Source organism: Clarias gariepinus, chromosome 20 (assembly GCF_024256425.1).
Source record: "Clarias gariepinus isolate MV-2021 ecotype Netherlands chromosome 20, CGAR_prim_01v2, whole genome shotgun sequence".
In the NCBI taxonomy this organism is placed as follows: Eukaryota; Metazoa; Chordata; class Actinopteri; order Siluriformes; family Clariidae; genus Clarias; species Clarias gariepinus.
The window spans coordinates 5,182,559-5,197,589 of record NC_071119.1 but is presented as its reverse complement, the minus strand read 5'-3'; the positions used below and the strand labels follow the sequence as shown (position 1 = coordinate 5,197,589).

At 37.7% G+C, this 15,031-nt stretch overlaps 1 protein-coding gene across 1 annotated transcript in view; it reads right to left on the bottom strand.

The window, feature by feature from the left end:
• Positions 1 to 3,426, bottom strand: part of LOC128508230 (C-type lectin domain family 6 member A-like) — a 51,714-nt gene extending 48,288 nt beyond the window's left edge. Inside the window, exon 1 of the mRNA XM_053479454.1 lies at positions 3,174 to 3,426. Within this exon, the coding sequence (XP_053335429.1) occupies positions 3,174 to 3,426 (253 nt within the window). The remainder of the gene's footprint in view (positions 1 to 3,173) is intronic.
• Positions 3,427 to 15,031: the final 11,605 nt, after the last annotated feature.

Genomic DNA, 15,031 nt, shown 5'->3' with positions numbered 1-15,031 from the left:
CTTTACAATGAAGATCTGTAAAGTTATTTGGATTTTTACAACATTGTTGTTGAAATACACAGTCCTGAAAAAGGGACGTTTCTTTTTTTGCTGAGTGTGTGTGTGTATATATATATATATATATATATATATATATATATATACTTTTTAATAACTAGTAGAAAAATAATCTCCCTGAGGAAAGTATATAAAGAGGTAAGAGTCAATGTAAGCATAAATGCCAAACTATATTTAAAATATGATTATACCTTTTATTTCTACAACATGTTGGGGACCTGGGAAAATGTCTCTTGTCTAAAAAATAAAACCATTGTAAAATGAATAAAGTAATTATTTGGGTGAACTATATAATATTTTTCATTTAATTCTTTTTTATATTTTTCTAAATACTATTGTTAGGCATTTCACATAACTGAACCACGATCTGTACTGATATTGCAAAAGGTACTAATATTGGCAACATTTGTACTAATCTGAAGGAGAGCAGTCATCAACACTCATCATAAAAAAAATAAATAAAAAAAACCTGAAACCTTCTGAAAAAGTAAACCTACAAATAATTCCAGATCTACTGCAGGGACATGTCGACTAGTCCATATGACAGAATTCAACCTGTTTTAATATGTAAATGTATCTTAAAAGCAATTTTGACATTTTGTTTTGTTATGTTTTGACCAATATTTCGGCATTTACATAACTGCTGAACTTTGACAAGGACAGCTACTGTACTGTATGTGTGAGAACTGCTGCTAAAATGTTTTCACGGTTTGACCACAAGCAGCAACTGATGCTCTTTCACAGATGTGTAACTTCATCTGACTTCCTTTAATTGTGAAGAAACATTTAATTTCAAAAAACAAAGTACAGAGCCTCAACATGTCAGTTACAATTATGAAATTTGCATGTGTGTGTGCGTGTGTGTGTGTGTGTGTGTGTGTGTGTGTGTATGTGCGCGCCGGAGCATTTTTATTTCCCCACTTGGGTAAATAAATAAATGGATAAATAACTAAAAAAATATATACAAATAAATAGTTATGAAAAAAACCTTATAAATAAATAAATAAATAAATGAATACATAAAGTGTATGTTAACACTTAAACTTAAACAGCACACATAGCTTCTTCAGAACATAAGGTCAGTTTAAACTTTTTAAGGTCTTTCATGCTTTAATAAAAGTTGAATTCAAGAAAGATCCTTGATTTTGCGAGTCTCTGTAAGATTGATGTTGTGTTTTGTATTTTGTGCCCATTTTATTATGCCTGATAATGTATATCGCCATTTTAGTCTGACCTAAGGTAGCTTACAGCTTCTTTCCACAAGCCATCCGTCTCTTTAACTGTGTGTCATGTTGTCATGGTATCACTATTGTTTGCACATTTGCACATGCACTTTATGTTGTTTTTTTCTGTATAGGACTTAGACAGCTTTCTGTTAATTTATAATGCTAATCAGTTTTGTCTAAGCTAGTCAGCTAATTAGGTTTCTTAGTTAGATTATGTTGTATGTAGCACCTTGGTCCTGGAAGAATGCTTTTTTTCCTGTTTTTTGTTCCATCTGTACTGTATATGGTTTAAATGACAATACAGGTGAACTTGACTTGAAAATGATCAGCTGACACTTTAACCTTTCTTTTCTTACATATTTAGACCAAGCATAAAAACCTGTGGGGTAAAAGTCACCCTTATTCAGAGCACTGGTTGTAATGTAAAACATCTCATAAGAGCATTGAATACTGTCTCTTTCTGCAAACAAAAAGACACTTATGTGTAACCACAGGGTTTAGAAGGCAGATAAAAGCACTGACCGAGACAATACCATGCAGTATTATCCATTGCAGGTCATTGCGGTAGTGTTGCTTGTTATGTCCAGCCTAGCGCCTTCATTAAGGAACCAGTGGAGTGATGAACACTTCTCCCTTTGCACCATAAAGTAATTTAAAACTGTAAAATCCCTTAATAAAAAAGCAGGTAAACCAGATACTGTAGGTTACATTTTCTTGTGTCCATTAAAATCAGTGGCATGTGTAAGTACGCATGAATGTGTGTGTATATATACAGTATATATATATATATAGTTTTTACTGCTCATAAAAATAAAGGGAACACTTAGTCCCAGTTTGACTTCATCCATGCATACACATATGAGAGGCATTCAAGTCAAACTGGGATATCAGAGCCATGCAAAAATGCTTTGCACTGTTTGGAACGTCCTAAACAGGCAAAGTCGCGGCCATTTTATAGCCGCAATCAGCCTGGATAGACCGCACCTGGCAGAATGTCTATATAAGGGTCCTGATACCGCCGCACTTTGTGCGATCATTTAGGTAGCACCGGTAAGGAATTAGGGCCAAAGAAAAGTCAAAGAAAGAAAAAGACAAGCGCACAAAGAAACAGACAGAGGAAAAGTCCCCGCCTCGGCCTCCTTAAGATGCCGGAGAAAGAGAGAGCATCACGCAGCCGTGTAGCGTGCGCTCTCAGGTGAAGTATAAAGCGTACATAAAAACACAACCCCTCTCTCTCCCATAAATCCTCGGTAAGGGCGAACGCCCCGAGAGGATATAGTTTTTGTTTTGTTTTCCAGAGCCCCGTCCATTCTTACGTAGAGGGCGGAGCTCTGTTTATTTTGTGTTATTAGTTTTCATTTGTTTCCTTTTGAGTTCTCTTAATTAATAATCCCACGCCATCTTCAAACGGGAAGGTCTTCCCGTGCGCATCACAAGCACTCTCACAGCCTCCTATTTCGTTGTTCCCCTCTAAAGTCCTGCATCAGGGCTCTTATAACTATTAAAACATATCGTGGTGTGGCTCTCCATACCGCACCACGTGACAATATATACACACACATTTATGCGTACTCACACATACACTCATATACAGACACGTACACACACACACACACACACACACAATCACTCATACACACACTGTATGTATTAACATATTTACAACAGTTTATTTAAGAAAGCCCTTGTGACCCTCAACCCCTCAAATTCCCCTAACCTCTTTTAAAGTACAAGTACAGTGTTTTAGTTCATATACCCCATTACAGTTTACAGTCCTGTTCAGAGTCTTACACTCTGTGGTCATGAGGGTGTACAGTAGGTGTGTTTACAGCGTTGCTCTGATCCATTCTACTGTCTGTCAGGTCAACTCAGGGAGGTCAGGTTTTATACTCGCGATGTTTTCTTTGTCTGAGTTGTGTTTATCTGCTCTGTGTGCGGAGTTTCTCTCGGTGTTACCGGTGTGTTCATGACTGATGTTTTTATGCTCTGACTGTGGTGTATCACTGCTGTAGGGTTTTGTGAGGCCCACTCCAGACTCGGGCTCCCCATCACCACTGGTGTTTTTTCCACTGGCTGTCCCCATGTTGCTGCTGCTGTATCCAGGTTGAGTCGCTCTGTGAGGTCCCCGGCTCCACAGCTCCATGTGACTAGCTCAGCCTTTTATGTCCGACATTGCTGTACTTGAAGCATCTCAGGCACTCCATGGTGGCAAAGACATTGTAACTGTTGTTACCATCCTTACATTTAAAGTTCACATTTAATGTGTCCTCCTGGATGTTTAAAATCATAAAAACTTGCCAGCAGAAGGAGAGGACATGTTTCACCCTAGAGCTCTTACATCCGAGCGGATACTGTAGGTTTCATAGGGCTGGTGAATTTCCCGAAGCGGGACAGCTTCCTCATTATCTGCTCATTATCTGTTGGCCAGTTAGTCAAAGCAATAGCAGAAGCAATCAGTTAAAAAAAAACTCACACACATGATAGCTAAACTGGAGTATACTAGAATCTGAACAGTTTTGCTGTGATGGGTTGTAATTGCACTCACTCTGATAGTTTCAGAACTTAAATTGCCATAGGCATTTTGTACTCAAGTTCCAAGCATCCGTGTGTGTGTGTGTGTGTGTGTGTGTGTGTGTGTGTGCGTGTGTGTGATTTTGTGTGATGGATAGTTGCAGTTTACACAAGTTATTTAAATAAAGCATATTGGTATGTATACACATATTACTGAGTGTATTTTTCCTGAGCTCTTAGATTACTTAAAGCTTCTGGTCCTCTGGGTCTCCAAATTGTGTCAGAAGTCCCATTGCCTAAGTGACTGGGTGTATTGCTGCTATATTGAAAGTCCCTATATTGATAGTTCCTTTTTATTTATATTGAACATGCAACAAGCCACATGTGCGAAACTGACATACTAAGATGTTCAATCAGGAGGGTCATTGTGCGGTCACTAAACAGCATTACATGGTCATGTGACTCCCAGACTCACCCTGAGAACTTTTTTTTTTTAAACATTTTATTAGTATATGGATGATGTTTTTAAAATGATTTTACTGATCTGCAGGAATAACTGAGTCCTGAAGTGAAGCAGCTCCATCCCATTGTCTCTGTTAAACAGATGATGAATTTATACAGTTTACTTCAACACTGTTAAAATATTGAATGTTTTATTACACTTAATGGATTTGCTCTATGTTTGGACACTTAATCACTGTCTATAACAGCAGATTTGACAGTAGTTCAAGCTGCAAGCCGTTTTTATAATGATGAGTGTGAAAGTGTGTGTGCGCGCGCGCAAAGTGTGTTTATGCGCTTGTTGCTGTGAGCTATTTTTGTTCACATATTGATGTGTAAAAGGGAGCAGAGGTTATTGCTGATTTTAGATCAGTGGAACTTAAAAGCATCAGGCAAAAAGTTCTAACGGTCTTATGGAATGACATTAAATGTAACAAAATATTATGCATTGGTGCAATGTACACATTATTAAAAGACAATTATGATATTTTGTTAATAATAACATGTTTATAACTTAAACAAGCACATCTGATATAAATGAATATTGTAGTTAAAACGTCTCACACTTTGACCAAAAAAAGCCGCTGATGTCTCTGCTCTGATGTCTCACTTCCTCTATCTGCATTTACTGGCAGCAACACATTTAATCGCCTATACATAGTACAGAGTCTCAGCCTGTCAGTCATGTCCACACAGAGACACAGTCATTTCATGTATTAGTGAGACTTTTATAGATTAAAAATGATATAGCAGATGATGTTGAAAGTCAACACAGGCTATGATTTTGTTGTGATGAAGAATCTATGATGCACTAATTCAGCCACTGGTGTAAAGCCCTGCAAAAGAGTGGAGCTTATAACCTAATAACCACCATACAGTACACTTGATTTTCCTCTACCTGAACCGTGTGTGCTCCTCTTTTACCAATTGGTCAGTGATATTTTTTAATAAAAAGATAATTTTTTAATATCTTTAAAAAACTAAACAAAAACAAAAAAACTTAGTTAGGTTTAATTTGAAACTGTTGCTCCATCAGCAGGTTCTCTTTTTTAATTATATATTAAAGTTAATAAAAAAAACAACAGGAAAATTCTAAGTAACAAAATTAACATTAAATAAATGTCCTGCCTCCTTTTGCATATCCATGTGTGACATACTTTGTGCATGTGTGTTGCATGTCATTGCTGTAAGCTATTTTTTCACGTACTGATAACGCTTAGACCTGTGGCACTTCTATCATGCAATCTCACAGTAAAGCAAAATAAATGCTTCTATAATTCTAGTAAATTTACAAATAATTTCAGCCTTTCACATGAACATGAATTCTGTTATAATTCATATGACAGAATTCAACAGTGCTGTAAATAAATCAATATGCAGATGGAAAGTCTATCCACAGTACAACTGAAACATACTATTGTGATGTGTATAACTTGTAAATAAATTATTAGATTGATTTACAAGATATATGAAAAATATAATTGTGTATTTTTTTTTTTTACAGATATTCATCTATATAAGATTATGGGTTACTAATTAAACTTATTTTAAGGGAGACTTTTAAATAATTCGGCATAATAAAAGCGGCACTATTCAGCCACTAGAGACTCAACCAAAAAAAAGATAGACTAGTTATACCAGGATAGATACCCAAAACTGCTATTGCTTGTGCAGTATAAGCGCTTTCTCTGTTTTGTATTACCGTATTAAGGAGTCCACCTCTTAGCTAGTTTATGACCACCAAACACTTCTTAATATTTATGTTGCCAGAAACAAATTTTACAAAATTCTATTTCTTCTCAATTGCAGTTCAGTTGGGCCAACAATACAATTTTATTCAATATCTAGTTGTAGTTTTACAGAGTAAATATACTGTGCAGGCAAAAATAAAAAGTCTCACATTATAATATTCTATTGGTTAACATTTTGCTTTCATTATGGTTTTCAATAGTTTTGTACTGATATTATAAGGAACAAAATATGACAAATTCGTATGATACACTGTATACATCATTATAAAACAAGAATGCTATTTTGATGGTATATACAATAACTGCTGGACTTTAACAAGATAATTCATGAGTGAATATTGCAGATAAAATGTCTTCACACTTTGACCACAAGAAAACAGTTACTTTATGTCCCTTTTTTAAGGTGTAACTTCCTTTACTGGCAGCAGAACATTTAATTCGGTGTAGAAGGGAAGTGCATTAGTTCACTCATGCTCACACAGAGACACAGTAATGTATATTGTTTACTGAGTTTTCTATAGATTAGAGATGGCTCAGCATTCTTCTAAACAAAGGGAAATGGTGGTGGATATCTATGAGAGTGCAGATGCTGTTAAAGGTCACAACCCTGACCCTAAAGGCGGTGACACAAAGAGAGACCCAGACACAGCACCACACACAGGTACGTCTATAGGTTTGCAAGACCAAAGTTTCCATATACAGAGATGCAATAATTTAGGATTTTATAGATTAGTTTGTTTTTAATGTGCTCAATACTGTGATGTACTTAAACTGCATATTTAAAGTGAGACTCTATGCAGTGAAAGTCAATTTTCAATTGTTGAATTTCACCCACACATTCACACTGATAGACCTACACTGCTTTCTGCCAACTCCCTGAGTGAACATCCACAGCCATCAGTTCTTGTGTGTATATTTGGGTATCTGAGGTACCTGTCAACCCACAAACTATGAAATAAAATAACTGGCTGCTTTCCATTCCACAGTGTACTTTAAAGTGTACATTAGGGACACTCTGTGACATCTGAAATTAAATATTGAATATTTATTACAACGAAAACTAATACATACAGTAAAACTGAAACATACTTTTGTGATGTGTATAACTTGTAAATAAATTATTAGATTGATTTACAAGATATATGAAAAATATTATTGTGCATTTTTTCACATATATTTATCTATATAAGATTATGGGTTACTGATTAAACTTATTTTAAGGGAGACTTTTAAATAACTTCCTCTTCACTAACACTTCTCTCATTATACACTTCAGTAGGCTATGATTTAGTTGAGTTGTAGACTGAAGAAGTGTAGTGCACTATTCAGCCACTAGAGACTCAACCAGAAAAAAGATTGTTATACCAGGATAGATACCCAAAACTGCTATTGCTTGTGCAGTATAAGCACTTTCTCTGTTTTGTATTACCGTATTAAGGAGTCCACCTCTTAGCTAGTTTATGACCACCAAACACTTCTTAATATTTATGTTGCTAGAAACAAATTTTACAAAATCCTATTTCTTCTCCATTGCAGTTCAGTTGGGCCAACAATACAATTTTAATTTATTCAATATCTAGTTGTAGTTTTACAGAGTAAATATACTGTGCAGGCAAAAATGAAAAGTCTCACATTATAATATTCTTTTGGTTAACATTTTGCTTTCATTATGGCCGTGGCATGATTTTCATATGCATGGAATATCACAACATGTATTTCTGTTCAGAGTTGCTGTTCTGCATTTGACACTGTAAATCATTCCACCTTCATTAATAATCTGCAGCACAGTATGGGCAATACCGGTTCTGTCCTGGACTTACTACTACTTATTTCCACTTTACTTACTAGGATCCATTATTAGAAAGTACAGGATTTAATTTCATTGCTATGCAGATCATATGACGATTTATTCTTTAAAAAAAAAGGCAATTTAAACAGTTTAAAAGCAAACCAAACTTTAAAATGTCTGGAATGTCTGTGGGATTGTTAATGAGAAAAAAAAAAAACTGAAGTGCTGGTATTTGGATCCAGTGGAGCCTGTGTTCACCCTTTTATAGAGACATGTTGCCTTTAATCATAAGTAAAACTATCTGTTGTTACCTGGGTGTTTTACTGGACATCTGATTTTAAGGTGAAATCAAACAAATCAATTCTGTAATTAAATGTAGATTTTGTCAGGTAAGGCAACTGTCCAAGGTCAAGCCAAGGTTATGCATGCTTTTATTATTGAGGCCCAGTGTGATAACATTAGACTTCCTGTTTACTTGGTTAAAGTTCTAATAGAATATACAACCCTATGAATAATAATAATATATAATTAAGCATTCCAAAGAGAGTGCTTTACTGCTGCATATAGCACAGCCGTCATGTGAATGTTACAGAAGTTAAAAATTTTTATACTCATTATTTAGACTTACCTGATTAAGTGCTAATCACAAAACAATTAGGTTTCTTGTATGAAGTAAAAATACAGTGCGTTCAAAGCATGTGGTGCATGTTACACTTTACACAATGCTTCTTCCAACAACTTTTTTTGTAATTATGTCCAATGCAGGTGGGTTGAGGATAGATGGGTAAACAGAGATTCTACTAATTGAAAACTTTGTATTGCTCAAAGCAGCTTGTATAAAAAAAAACTTTCACTATTAGACTAGTTCATTTTAATGTGTGTGAACTTTAAGCTAGAGCTTGTGAAGTGTAAGCTTGAACTTGCACCAAACTGTCACAAATCACCAAGGCACCGGCTTGCCATGAACTGGAATGTTCTGGATAACGAGCGTCACTATTCACAGTCAAGCCAGTTTTACATCACCATAAACTTAAAGGCTAATGAAAAAGAAATAAGTCCCTGATCTTAAATCCACACCTTAATCCACAGTTATAGTGTAGCTTCAATTTAACTGAACTTTGAACAATACTGCACTTTGCACTTTACGGAACTATTACGGAAAGGCTGACCTCTGTGTCTTAAAATAACAACTAACTGTTGTTTTTGTTGTTGTTACGTTAATTACCTGAGAGCTAGATTCCCAGGAGTGGACGCTGGCTCGTTTTGCTGCTGCTACTCTTCGGGAACTTTTAAATGTCTGTTTTTTATGCTCTTCCTGATTTAATTAACAGTGCATTTGCACTCGTCTAAGTGCTCTACTATCAATTCATCACTGATATTTCCATGATTGTTATTTTTCGGGCTTCCATGTTAGTTTGGGCTAAGCTTAGCCTACTAGTTTGTTTACCTCGCCCCGCCGCTTGACTTCATCTGTCCGTCATAGCTAGGCGTCATTTCTGGACTGTAATAGCCTGGACCTGCGTGTCGCTCTTTCACCGTGCGGTGTCGGGCCTTCTCCATTACTTGGCTACTGATTTCCTTACTCTTCTTCCTCGTCGGAGATACAGTCACCGTGGATCCCGTCGGAATTATCATTTCGACAACCCCAATGGAAGTAAATCATTTTGGTCCACCACTCGCCGCCCTCTTCAAGGTACTGGTCGGTCTGTGGATCATGGCGTGTTAGCCAGCCTGGCTAGGTCAGCTAACATTAACTCCTCTTGCAAACACAAGAACATCGCTGCCAACTTCAGTTTGCTTAACATCTGCTTGCTTTCGAGCAAGTGACATCTCATTCAGGATCTCCTTACTGACCGTAAGTTTGACTTTTTTTGCTTGACTGAAACTTAGCAACAGTCAAATGACTTCTCCCAACTGAATGAATGCACTCCTCCAAGGTTTGTTTATATCTGTCAACCACGCCTTACAGGGTGGGGAGGAGGTTTTGCGATAGTTTACAACAAAAAATTGAAAGTTTTTCAGGTATCTGATTTCAGCACATTCAAATGCTTGGTGTGTAAACTACCTGTGTAAGCTGTGGGAAAGAGTAGTGGAAGCTAGGTTAAGGGCAGAGGTGAGCATTTGTGAGCAGCAATATGGTTTTATGCCTAGAAAGAGTACAGTACATCAGATGCAGTATTTGCTTTGAGGATGCTGGCGGAGAAGTACAGAGAAGTTAACAGGGAGTTGCATTGTGTCTTTTTAGATTTAGAGAAAGCGTACGTATGACAGGGTGCCAAGAGAGGAGCTGTGGTATTGTATGAGGAAGTCTGGAGTGGCAGAGAAGTATGTTAGAGTGGTGCAGGACATGTATGAGAGCTGTAAGACAGTGGTAAGATGTGCTGTAGGTGTGACAGAAGAGTTCAAGGTGGAGGTGGGTCTGCATCAAGGATCGGCTCTAAGCCCCTTTTTGTTTGCTCTGGTGATGGACAGGATGACAGATAAGGTAAGACAGCAGTCTCCATGGACTATGATGTTTGCAGATGACATTGTGCTTTGTAGCGAGAGCAGGGAACAGGTGGAGGAAAATTTGGAGAGGTGGAGGTATGCTCTGGAAAGCAGAGGAATGAAGGTTAGCCGCAGCAAGACGGAATACATGTGTGTAAATGAGAGGGACCCAGGAGAATCATTGAGGCTACAGGGAGCAGAGGTAAAGAAGGTGCAGGATTTTAAGTACTTAGGGTCAACGGTCCAGAGCAACGGAGAGTGTTCAAAGGAGGTGAAGAGGCGGGTACAGGCAGGTTGGAATTTGTGGAGAAAAATGTTAGGTGTGTTGTGCGATAAGAGAGTATCAGCGAGAATGAAAGGAAAGGTGTACAGGACAGTGGTGAGACCAGCAATGCTCTACGGCTTAGAGACAGTGGCGCTGAAGAAAAGACAGGAGGCAGAGTTGGAGGTAGAAGAGCTGTTGAGGTTCTCTTTGGGAGTGACAAGGATGGATAGGATCAAGAATGAGCTTATCAGAGGGACAACCCACGTTAGATGTTTTGGAGATAAAGTCAGAGAGTGAATATATCGGTAGAAGGATGCTGAGGTTGGAACTGCCAGACAGGAGGTCTAGAGGAAGACCAAAGAGGAGATTTATGGATGCAGTGAGAGAGTACATGAAGTTAGTTGGTGTGAGAGAAGAGGATGCAGAGGATAGGGTTAGATGGAGGCAAATGATTCGCTGTGGCGACCCCTGAAAGGGAAGAGCCGAAAGACAAAGAAGAAGAAGGTGTGTAAACTACCTGGTCCCATTCCGACCATCATTGCTCTAGTTTATCGCCGTCCCAAACCGCATACTGATTTCATCAAGGACTTTGCTGCTCTACTTACTCATCTCTCCGCTCTCTCTTCTAACATTATATTGCTGGGGGACTTTAACATTCATATGGATAATTGTGATCTTCCTCTGCCTAGAGACTTCTCAAGGCAGAAGCACAAGAAGCACAAGGCCTGAAGAGTTTCGGATTTCATCAGTATTCGGACATTCCAACACATACAAAAGGTCATACTTTGGACTCACCCACTCCAATTGTTTAACTGATGATTTTCATCTGTCTAATCATTTTCTTTTTTCCTTGATTATTTCTCTTTGCCTGTAGGTAACCAAACCTACACGTTTTATTTCATTTCGGAACCTTAAGGATATTAATACTGATACTTTTGTTTCATACATTGATACTTATATTAATCAATGATACTTATATTCCTGATTGTTTATCCACTCCTGATGCTTTGGTTGCTCAATATAATAATGGTTTACACAATATCCTTAATTCTCTTGCCCCAATAAAAACAATGTCGGGATTCCTTTTCTCGTACTGCTCCCTGGTTTACCCCTGAACTTCGGCCTTTGAAAGCCAGAGGCCGTCAGCATGAGCATCTTTTCCGCAAAACCAGTCTTTCTGTCCATAGAGAAATGTTCAAATCCCACCTAGTTCATTATAAAGAATCTATTTTCAAAATTAAATCTGATTATTACTCTGGTATAATTCGTTCTAATGAAGGTAATTCCAAGACATTGTTTTCATTACTTCATAAAATGTTCAACCCCACTGGATTTTTCACCCCCCATATGTACTCAACTGGCACTTGTAACTCCCTAATGCTGTTTTTTAAAAAGAAAATTCACAAAATTCACCACCTCCTCAATTCCCATTCCTTGTCTCCCTCTTCTTTTTTCTTGCATTACCAGTTATTCTTTACTTTTCTCCTTCCTGATGCCTCAGTAATTTTTGACCTCATCCACAAGTCTAAGCCCTCTACCTGTCAGCTCGACCCTCTACCTACAGCCTTGGTTAAATCTTGACTTCCTTCTTTGCTGCCCCTTATACAGTAACTGCCATTATTCATTCTTCTCTCTCCACTGGAATTGTACCGTCACTTTTTAAAACTGCTGCTGTTACTCCTATACTCAAAAAACCCGGTTTAGATCCCAATGATTATAATAATATCTGCCCAATTTCTAACCTTTTCTTTATCTAAAATTTTTTTGAAAAACTGTTGCTGCTCAACTTCACACTCACCTATCACTAAATAGACTTTTACGAACAATTCCAGTCTGACTTTTGTGCCTATCACAGAACTAAAACTGCCCTTATTAAAATTACTAATGACCTCCTCATCTGCTGCTGACTCTGGCCTTGGTAACATCTTTTGTAAATATAATATCCATTTTCATTGCTTTGCTGATGACACCCAGCTTACTAAACAAAAACAAAAAAAATTCTTTGTGGTTGTGGATATATATACTGTATATACTGCCGCAGACGAAAATTTCATTTAGAGTTATCAGTCTGAAAAATGACCAATTAACAGCACCTCAGATTAGAGGCGTTATGAAGTCTTTACAAAGCATAAGTAGCAGACACATCTCACTATTAACTGTTCAAAAGAGATTAATGCATTTTTGGACGCCTTAAGCATTCCTTTACAATGTAGAAAGAAATAAAAATCAGGAATGACCGTGGAGTTAGAAAGTGACCCCAAACTTTTGAACGGTAGTGTACATACACACACAATCACTCTCATACACACACTTGATGTGTTAAAATAAAAAATAAAAATTGTAAATATGTTATTTAAGAAAGCCCTTGTGACCCTCCATCTCACACGGTAGGTGTGTTTACAGTATATCATTGCTCTGTTCCATGCTACTGTTTGTCAGGTCAGCTCATGGAGGTCAGGTTTTATACTTGCGATGTTTTCTTTGTCTGAGTTGTGTTTATCCGCTCTGGGTGTGAAGTTTCTCTCGGTGGTACCGACGTGTTCAGGACTGACCTTTTCATGCTCTGACTGTGATGTGTCGCTGCTCTGGGGTCCGGTGAGGCCCACTCCCCCTCCAGACTCGGCTCCCCATCATCACCGGTGTTTTCCTGCAGAATGTTCCCATGTTGCTGATGCTGTAGCTAGGTTAAGTCGCTCTGTGGGCTCCCTGGCTGCACAGCTCCATGTGGCCAGCTCAGCCTTTTATGTCTGACATTGCTGCACTCAAAGCATTTAGGCACTCTGTGGTGGCAAAGACAGTGTAACTGTTGTCACCAACCTTACATTTAAAGTTCACATTTAATATGTCCTCCTGGTTGTTTAAAATTATAAAGTTATAAAAACAGGACATGTTTCACCCTAGAACTCTTACACCCGAGCAGATAGGTTTCATAAGTCTGGTGAATTTCCGTAAGCGGGGCAGCTCCCTCATTATCTGCTCATCCTTAATGAATGGGAGGATGTTTGAGATCACCATTTGGGTTGCTCGGTCAGACAGAGGGGTGACTTGAACCATATCGCCTCCTACTTGTATGCCATTTTTTGTTAGCCTGCTTACGAGGGTTTTTCTTAATGAGAAACACCACCACTGCCTTGTCCACCGGGGAGGCAAAGTAGATATTCTCACACTTGACCTGCTCTCCCACCACTAGTAGCACCTCTTCCACCTGTACTCCATCTTTGGGAACACACCTGATGCCATTCCAGAGTGACAAAGTCTCCACACGAGCCTCAGAGGCCATTGTGCCCTGCTTACTCTCACTCACTCTAAACTTTTATCTGTATTTTTAGTAATGACATTCATTAAGGTGGGAGAAAATAAAACAAACAGTCTTCCATGCACTCTACTTACACCCGGTGCATGCAAAGAGAGAGAGAGAGAGAGAGAGAGAGCGAGAGAGGGCAAGCTGAGGATGCAACAGATAATATTAGCATTAACATTCTGTTTTCTAGGGCTCGGTAATGCACATACTGTACCAGCTAGTCAAAACAAGAGAAAAAACAATTAGTTAAAAAAATGCATCAGACACACATGAATGTATTGCTGCTACTGTATATTGAAAGTCTATTCCCTTTTTTATTCATTGTAAACATGCAAGAAGCCACATGTACGAAACTAACATACAGAGAGGATGTTTAATCAGGAAGGTCATTGTGCGGTCACTACACAGCATTACATGGTCATGTGACTACCAGACTCACCCTGAGAAGTTTACTGAACATTTTATTAGTATATGGATGATGCTTTTAAAATTATTTCATTGATCTGCAGGAATTACTGAGTCCTGAAATACAGCAACTCCATCCTATTGTCTCTGTTAAACAGATGATGATGATGATAAATTAAAACAAATAACTGTAACACTGTTAAATGATTGAATTTTTAATTACACTGAATAGATTAGCTATATGTTTGGACACTTAATCACCTTTTGTAAAAGCAAGCAGTTTAAGCTGCAAATAATTTTCATAATAATAAGTGTGAAAATGTGCGTGTGCAATGTTTGTGTGTATGTGCTTGTTGCTGTGAGTTATTTTTGTTCAAATATTGATGTGTGAAAGAGCAGTGTTTGTTGCTGATCAGTGGAACTTGGGTCTAACTTAAAAGCATCAGGCAGAAATTTTTTTAACAGCTTTATGGAATAACATTATATGTAACAAAATAGTATGCATTGGTGCAACGTATACAGTATTATACACAATTATCAAAAAATTATTATTTTGATATTTATAATGTAACTTTTAACCAGTGCATCTGTCATATGAGTGAGTATTGCAAATAAAATATCACAACTGATGCTCCTTCTCTGATGTCATACTTCCTCTAACTTTATTTACTGGCAGCAGCACATTTAGTTCCCTATACAGAGAAAATAGACTTAGTCTGTCAGTCATGGCCGCACAGA